General features: G+C 41.6%; 1 protein-coding gene across 1 annotated transcript; it reads right to left on the bottom strand.

Moving 5' to 3' along the window:
* Window positions 1-1,027: 1,027 nt before the first annotated feature.
* On the bottom strand, window positions 1,028-6,633 carry LOC311024496 (uncharacterized protein). The gene is made up of 3 exons (XM_084026925.1): window positions 6,460-6,633; window positions 1,762-4,835; window positions 1,028-1,406 (listed from the first exon to the last, which is right to left on the bottom strand). Exons 2-3 carry the CDS (start codon window positions 4,780-4,782, stop codon window positions 1,398-1,400), a joined length of 3,030 nt encoding a protein of 1,009 aa, XP_083883051.1. The 5' UTR covers window positions 4,783-4,835; window positions 6,460-6,633; the 3' UTR covers window positions 1,028-1,397.
* Between the last annotated feature and the right edge of the window lie 1,913 nt (window positions 6,634-8,546).

Genomic DNA, 8,546 nt, shown 5'->3' with positions numbered 1-8,546 from the left:
TTCATATAGGGTATATGCAAATCAGAGTCAACAAATCTGTCCTTCCTATCCATTGAAATACTTTCCTACCAGTGCAATTTTTCTACAGTCAGCATAGTTATTTAAGAAAAATACTTCTCAGAGGCATTGAGAGAGCTCTAGAGGTATTAGATAAAAGTGTTACATATTAATTAAGATACATTCAAAACATATTTTTTGAATCTAAACTTTGTGTGCAAGCATGTGGGATTCCACTCAAGGCTGAAAACCTTTTTCATACATTTTAAATCTGCTGTATAAAACAATTATCAGACCTCTGATAAGATGAGGATGAAAAATGATCTTTTAGTTGAAACCAATATTTAATTGTAAATACTCAAAAATAAACATTGTATTAAAACCATGGCTAGACTAACCTGCTAGAAGCTGTTATGGCCACGTTTCTCATAGACTGTGCAATATAGGATCACTGCCTAGCAACAGATATGCTGCGAGGTAATTCCATTAAAGTACAATTTCAAAGTGATTAAAAAAGTGTGTTGTTGCTATGCTTTAAATTGTATATATTTGTGGATATAGACAAGCACAAACCAGACGAAACAAAGCCTGGAATTTTTTGGTCCCAGAGCTGTTGCCTACTGAACATAGGTGTATCCAATTCACTCTAAAATGCACACCATGAATTTATGAAAAGCACTTCTAAATTGAATCTGTCTGGAAGCAACTGCCCATTAAAAACTCTTGTGAACATATCAAATGACTTATTCAACACTGTTATCCCCAATGGGTCATTTAATAGGGAAGCAAACAGATCTGCAATTTTTTGGGCTGGGCGTTCACGTTCTTGCACATTAAGTATACAATTTTCTTTTGAATGAGACATTTGTATGAAAGGAAAATGTCCGTCTCAGAAAGCCATATTATTAGTTATTTAGATAAGTAAAAACCAGTACATAATAAAAACATAATTTGATATAAGTTATTCAACACTTGACTGGCTTGTTTTGAAGATGGCTTGCTTTTACATCATGGAATGATACAACAAAAATGTTTCACACACTGGTGTTTATTAAAACCAGGTACAAGAAGCAGCTACATCACAAACGCTCTGATAAAGGTTTAATTACCAAATACTAAGGAACACTTACAGGCTAGTGAAGCTACGTAATAAAAGCGACTTGATAGAACAAAAAATGTACAGTAAACCATTTTTTATTACAGTGGCGAGCTACTATGACATACCGAGTTGCTTTTAAGGTTGTAAAAACAATCATGTGGCTTTACAATGTCACAAGAAAAAAACAAATAAAATACAATTGGCACATATGGAAGGAGTGAGTTATAATATAATGTGGTCTGTTCTTAAATGCACCACTTCCATTTTGGCTACTTTTTTCTTCAGAAAAATGTATGCATCATTATGAAGTAGGGTTGTCAAAAGTATCGAAACTCAAAAAAGTATCGATACTAAAATGTTGTATCCGGATACGATACTCATTTTCAAAAGTATCAAAATTTAGTTTTTATCAGGCTTGCCTAATATTTACAACCTCAAAATATTGTTCCAATTGTTATTGTTTATTTTATTTATTTATTTTTTGCACTACCTCTTGACTAACTTGTTATTTTTGCATTTTTTTTGTTAATAAAAATATTTCTTTTAAATTTTGGGGTCTTTTTTTCATCCTTGTGGTATCGAAAATGGTATCGAGTATCGAATATTTTCCTGAGTATCGGTATCGAGTTGAAAATTTTAGTATCGTGACAACCCTATTATGAAGTCAGCTGTTCTTGTGTTACTGACTTGGTGTCTCCAGCCATAATGCGATGAATCCTCCTGCGGTGGTTTTTAAGTGATTTCAAGTTTGGATATGTACCTTGACAGACATCACAGCGATATGATTCTGACTGTTTGTGAGTCAGCAGGTGTTTCTGCAAACCGTCCACAGTGCCAAACCAGCGAAGACAAACGGGACAACGCACAGGCTTGATGACAGGCTTGCAAGCCCCACTCCTCTGGTGAAACATGAGACTGATTGTGTTTGGGAAGTCAGAGTTGCAGTGGGAACAGTGATACGTTTTAGGTGGGTTTGAGGGATTTGTAGCCCGTGCACCTTTGCATCGATTCCAGGATAGATGCCTGCGAAGGGAACAACGAGTGGAGAAAGTGTTACCACATCGAGTACATACAATCCGCTGCTGTTTCTTTGTTGGATTTAGAACCTGCCCGGTGCGCAGTTGCTTCTGTGGAGGCTGACGCACTGACTGAGGCTGAGGAGGCTGCTGAGGCTGAGGCGGCTGCTGCTGAGGCTGAGGCGGCTGTTGCTGAAATCTAAGTAATAAAGGCTGTAATCGTGGTGGTTGTAGTCCCTTCAGCAGCTGGCGGTGAGGATGCATGTGGATCTGCAGATGAACTTCATAGTCGGCCCAGGAATTAACAGTCTCTCCACAAGTCGGGCATGTGTAGGATTCCTGCGCATGCTTCTGCAGATGCTCCAGGAGAAGCCTTGGAGATGTAAAGCCAACCCCACACTCACACGTCACCCTCCTTGGAAGTACCGAGGGCAGTGACATGATGCCCCAGTTGCCTCCATCATCCCCCTCGGTTTGACTGTCTGTTGCATTGCCCGACATACTCTGTTGCACAGTCCCTCTATTCACCTGTCCACCATCTGTCATTGTTCGTTGCAACTGGCATCTTTTTCTGTGAACCATCATGTTATCTTTGCGGTTAAAGTTCTTCCCACAGACAAAACAAGCAAACATTGGTTTGATATTATTGGCGGTTAATGGAGTGGCACCCGGACCACCACTCTGTGTTACAGTCCCAGGTCCACGTGACCTAAATCCACACAGCCGTAGATGTCGCCTCAAAGTAGACGGCCTACTGTAGGTTTTCTGGCACCTGTTACAAGGATAGCGTTTTACACCATCGCTGACAAAATAGCGCAAGCTAGAGGGCACTGTCTCTGCAGACCTCTTCAGCTCTCTGTCATTACCAACTTCCTTTTGAGAGCAAAGCACCTCCATTTCATCATCCAAGGGCATTGTCCACTCCCCTTCATCACTGTCTTCACTATCAACTACTGCTGTGTCCCAGCTACTGTTTTCTTCTCCTTGTTGGAGTGAAATCCCACATTGAGAGGCATCCTTGTGTTCTTCCATCATGGAAGATTTAGAGCAGAATGGTGAGAAGCTTTTTGCGGGATGAGTCCAAGCCAACTGTGAAACTGTGGACTGCTCTGAATTTGGAGAGGTCACCTCTACTTTGATATGACCGGTGATTTCAGTGCCCACGGCAACACTCCTGTTGAGGTGAGATCCAGCCTTAAACCCTGCATCAGTTTTACCTTCACTATTTGATCTCAATTCTGGTATTTTGTGAATGGAGGGAGTTGCCCGCAGAGAGGGGGCTGACCTTGGGCCCTGGCACTTGTGCATTTTGAGGTTCCACCTCCGTGCATAGCTGTGCTTGCACAATGGACAAAAGAAAACTTTTTTTGAATTGTTGAGACTATGGAATGGTACTAATTTTTGGCCAAACGGTAACTTGTTTTTAAAAGGGCTGGGCTCTATGCTCTTTTTTCCTAACTGAGGGCATACATGACTGTCAGGTAAAGGAAGGCGTCCGATGATAAGCTGTTTGCAGCGACGACAACATTTAATCCTCTCTTTTTTGTGCAAGAAATGATGCTCAGTCAGTTTGTCCAAGTTTTGAAAGACCCTTCGACAGCGGCCACATTGATATCTCCCATATGTGCCATTACAGCCTGGAGCCATGAGCTTTTGACGGGTTTCTAGAACGACAACAGGCGAGAAAGTCTTAGTCAGAGAGACAACTCTCTTCTTACTGCACTCAAGAATTCTGCTGATGGATGGAGCTTTCGTCTTTATACCAGGTTTTGCAAGCAGCCGCCTCAACTGTGCAATTGAGAGATCATTTATCTGGGATGCCTCTGTTTTTGCAACTGGTGTTATATCAACTGGGACGACTTCTTTTTTAGGGGTAACCTTGTCATCATTTTGATCCAGGGACAGAGGATGTTGAAAACGATTCATGTAAGCTGATGCCAGCAACTTCATTAGGGAATTATTTCCGGGTAAATTCTTACCCCTTTCCCTGGTGGGAATAGAATTTGTTTTGTCCTGAAAACGCATGTCCTCAACAGTCTCTGGTATTTGCTCTGCTGTGGCTGACATGTTGTCAAGTCGATTCTCACTCTGATCTCGAGAGGGTGTACACTGGCCTTGAGGAGTGGTTACCATGGCGACACTATCCTCAAGGCCTCCATCTGCTTTATGGTCTGTTAATGTGGGTAGTTCAACAGCTGGAAACCTTGAGGTAGAGGGGCAACTAAGGACCAGACCTGGCTGAGTTACAGATGGAATGAATGATACATGCTGGGAAGGAAAGATGTCATCACACCCTGTTCCACTAGAGAGAACACTATTACCATCCAGAGGTTGCAGCAGCTGTGGTTGAGAGACATGTGACTGCTTATGCTCAAGCATAAGACTGAAGTCCTGGAACTCCTCTCCACAGTCACAAATAAAAAAAGATGGTGAAGGACAGTCAGGCGGGAGTGTCTGTGGATTAGGGTGCTCAGTGGATGAGTCCATACTTGAAAACAGTGTTGCGCGTGGACTGATGTCAGGCTGTGTTGCAGCAGGGACCTTGGAGAGTGCACTAGCATGAGTTGCCTGATGTACTAGCAAGGAGGCCAATCCGGTGAAGGTGGCTGAACAAGCCACACAACGATACACTTTGGGGGATGAAGTACTTCCCTGTAACCCGAGCATCATGGCAGCCAAACATACAAGGTGATCCAGGTGTTGGGGTCATGCAATGAAGTCGCCTGTAAATAACACACAACATATACAAAAATTATGTCACAAAGTGAAAATGGACACACAATGATAATTTCAACATTGTTTGAAAAAATACATTTTAACCATAATTCCTTATAGTCATTCTACTGGCATACCTGCATACACCAAAATGCATTTTTTCATTCATTGATGGTGAATAGAAATGCACGCATGAGAAAACTAGTCATATTAAAGTCAACAAGTCACAAAAATGTTTCAATTTGTATTAAACTATAAAGATCATCAGTATAGTTTGCCTAATGAGATATTCCAATTTGCCATTCCTATAAAATATTGTTTGGTAGGGTTTAAGGAAACATGGTCCAGCTGGAACCATCCCTCATCAGGCCCCTTTTAAAGAACCCTAAAGTGTAGGTCTGAAAATATAAGAACGGGCCTTGCTTAGCCAGCGCTTCCTCGGTCCGCATCCAACTCCACAGTGGAACTGAGAGATGCCCTGTATAGCAACATGAAGAGACAGAGACCTCGCGGCCCATGTCCGTAAAACCACCAGGTCTTACTGCAGAGATGGGATCACATCCCACAGCTGTAGATTTTGGCAAAATTTCCACCAGCTTTGTATAGCAGGCTTTCCTCCCCATCACCAGATGTATTTCCACTATCCTCACAGCTGGAAAAATGATGCAGACCTGTGCTAAAAGGAATTTGCCTCTGAGCCATGCTAAACCACGACTGTGTTGTTGAACTGGCCATCAAGTGTGGACATAAAGGAAACTAGACTTCCATGTAAAAATGTGTAAAATGTGAATGTTTCAAGAATATTGTCTTCAGAGTCACCATTAATTATGTCAGATTTATGTAATGTAGTTCTCATACATATTGTATTCCTACTTTACAACATTTACATGCTTACACTTAAATGTTTTTCTATTGGGTTTTTTTTTTATAATTCCTATATTAATCATTCGTTTTGCTCTTCTTGAAGATGCGATTCATTTTGGGGCATGTTTGGACCTCACCCTCTTTAGACACACATAAATAAAACGTGCAGAAAACAAGAGCATAGCATTAAGCTAAACCAATCTTTGATTTGAAGTTGACGTGAACGGGGAGGAGAACCTTGTTTGAGGGTCGTTATATCTGACATGGCAAATGAAAGACTGCCAAACCACAAGCCGCCAAACACAAGGTGGACATGAACACAACACCGTTGTCCAGAGAAACAACAGAAAATACAGTCACCTATGGAATATTGGCAATCTCGAGCTAAGATAGCTTGCTAATGCTTACCACATTGCTAATGAATATAGCGGTGTTGTTTTACACAAATCATCTTCTACTACTACGTTATTTCGTTTTTTACAAGTAATACTATTAGGTTAATGAGCTCCTCACTTGAACACGAGTCACCTGCTCCGTTTGCTAGCTTGGCATCCGAGTCTACCACACATCACCTCAAGGTCTTTTACAAATATCTCACAAGGGTTTGCTAGTGAAAGCTAAGCAGGGGGAGGTGGCCGGCCACGTTCCCGCGGTAGGCCGGAGAAAGAATAACTAACGCTCACAAGCTAACGTTAGCTGCCATCATATATGGAGCAGCTTCTGCACAATGTCCAACCATGTTTTTTTTTAATCACGTAGCCTACTCACCACCTTCGGGAGCATCAGCGTTATTCCTCAAAATGACCGGCCGGGAGGAGACGAAACGGCCCCGCAGACATCTGTGCACGCAGAGGATACGCGGCTCTGCTCGGATCTATGGAGAACAAATGTGATACCGTGCCAGGAGGAAGCGGCCGGAGCCGAGAGCTGCAGCTGCGGCAGGCGCAGAACGGAAAGACCCAGGAGGTTTAAACAGCGCATGCGCATTCCACCTTGGCTACGCTCAGTAAAAGCGCTGGGCGGTGCGCTTTGGTGTAGGCGGTGCGCCATGGCTGCGCCGCGGTGCGCTGCGGCCACAGTTGAAATTGCACTTGACGTGAAGTCCTCTGTCCCTGGAACCCAGAAGATAAAGTTCTATCATGTGTAACTTCAATAACGCACAAATTTGACTTAATTTTTGACTTTCATTTTTATCTCGATGTCTTTTTTTAAAAACCCATGAGCTTATTTTGACACATAATATAATATAATGTAACATAACAGTATATACGTATATATAACAATGGATAGAGATCGTCCAATTCCTCTCAGGACTGGGTAGGGAGGTGACTGAATGACTTAACATTACATCTGTCACTGTCACTGAAGCCTTGTGACTAAAAGTCCTCTTCTGGCTGATTGGAGAGCTATGAAGGGGTTGGAATATACTGTGTGGTTCATGGTTGTTAATATTCTGTAGCATGACCATCACATCTTAAAATGTGGTACGGTCAGACACAGCCAGGTGTAAAATAGGTTCAGCCAGATCCAGTAATTACATTATCTCCAGCTACATCTTGGGGGAACAGTCGGCTTCTGTGCAAATATGATTCAAGTCAAAGTTCTTCCTATTGCAAACCGGCACTTACTGCTTCACATTGCTTCCCCACCTTCCTCAACCACTCAAATACAGCAAGTGATTCTGGGATGAAATAACACTGACATTTCTGGCTGCTCTCTCTCTCTGGCTGTGGATCTGGTATGTCACAGAACTTGTTTCGCTTCATGAGTCACTTTCCTAAGAATTTGTGCTCTGATATTGGCAACAGGACTTCCACTAACTCACCGCACCACAGCCAGGCTGAACATGACCTGTATTTATAAGCTTCACCAAGATTCCTCAGATCTGGCAGACAATATGAGTTTTCAGGTTAAGGTCTATATTGCTGCCAGGTATTTTCAGTAAGGCACTTGCATCCTTGATGGTGTGATGTCATGCAGGACAATGTCCAACCAATAAACTTCTCTTTATAAAGGAACATTTTGGTGAATAATGTATTGGTTGAATCACTGAAGACAACTTGCTAGCCTCAAATCAACAAATAGACCTGGCCCCATCAAAGTAAATTACACAGAAAACTGCAAACATCGGTATAAAATTTAGTCGCAGGGTCGACATCATTGGGAATGATTCACAATATACTTTTAAGATTAAAAGTAAAAAATGATATGGTGTCCAAGCAAACTATTTCATAATGCTAAGGTTATGCAGCACCTCTGGTGTACTCCTGAAATAATTCTCAGTCCATTAACAAAACCTTTTCAAAGCGGTGGTTTTCCTTTAAAGTCAGACACTACTATATTTCCTGGTCGAAGAATAGGGTTAATAAAAAAAGCTTAATGGTCTGAAACTAACCTGCTTCGTGCTTCAGTCTGGAGCACCCATCCCAACTTAAGCAGTGTTTTCACCAGTCAAATATGTGAATATTTAGATTTGATTCTTAATTTATTGTAAAATGATCATTACCTGATATGTTTAGGATGACCTACTTTACTTTTAGCAGTGTTAACATGCAGCAAATTTTATTGAATGTTATGTTTTTAACGAAATCGCAAAATAGACCATGACTAGGCAATTCCACCATTAAATCTAAGTTCAAATGGCAAACAAGGCATCAGTCTGAGAATGTGCATGAATGTGTTGGATCAGATCCTGGTGGGCAAGTGGCACCTTGTATGGTAGTGTCTTCCATCAGTGATAGGAAGACGAGAAAAGTACTATATGAATGCAGACCTGTCCATTTACCATTTAAATTGGATAGAAGAAACAAAAGGCTACTACATTAAATATAGTATGTTGGAGAGAAGGAAGGCAG

The sequence above is a fragment of the Eutrigla gurnardus genome, assembly GCF_963514095.1.
Source record: "Eutrigla gurnardus genome assembly, chromosome: 14".
In the NCBI taxonomy this organism is placed as follows: domain Eukaryota; kingdom Metazoa; phylum Chordata; class Actinopteri; order Perciformes; family Triglidae; genus Eutrigla; species Eutrigla gurnardus.
This window is presented reverse-complemented; position numbering and strand designations above follow the sequence as displayed.

Excerpts from the sequence above, each read along its gene's own strand:
- LOC311024496 (XM_084026925.1), bottom strand. The coding sequence starts at position 4,782 with ATGATGCTCGGGTTACAGGGAAGTACTTCATCCCCCAAAGTGTATCGT.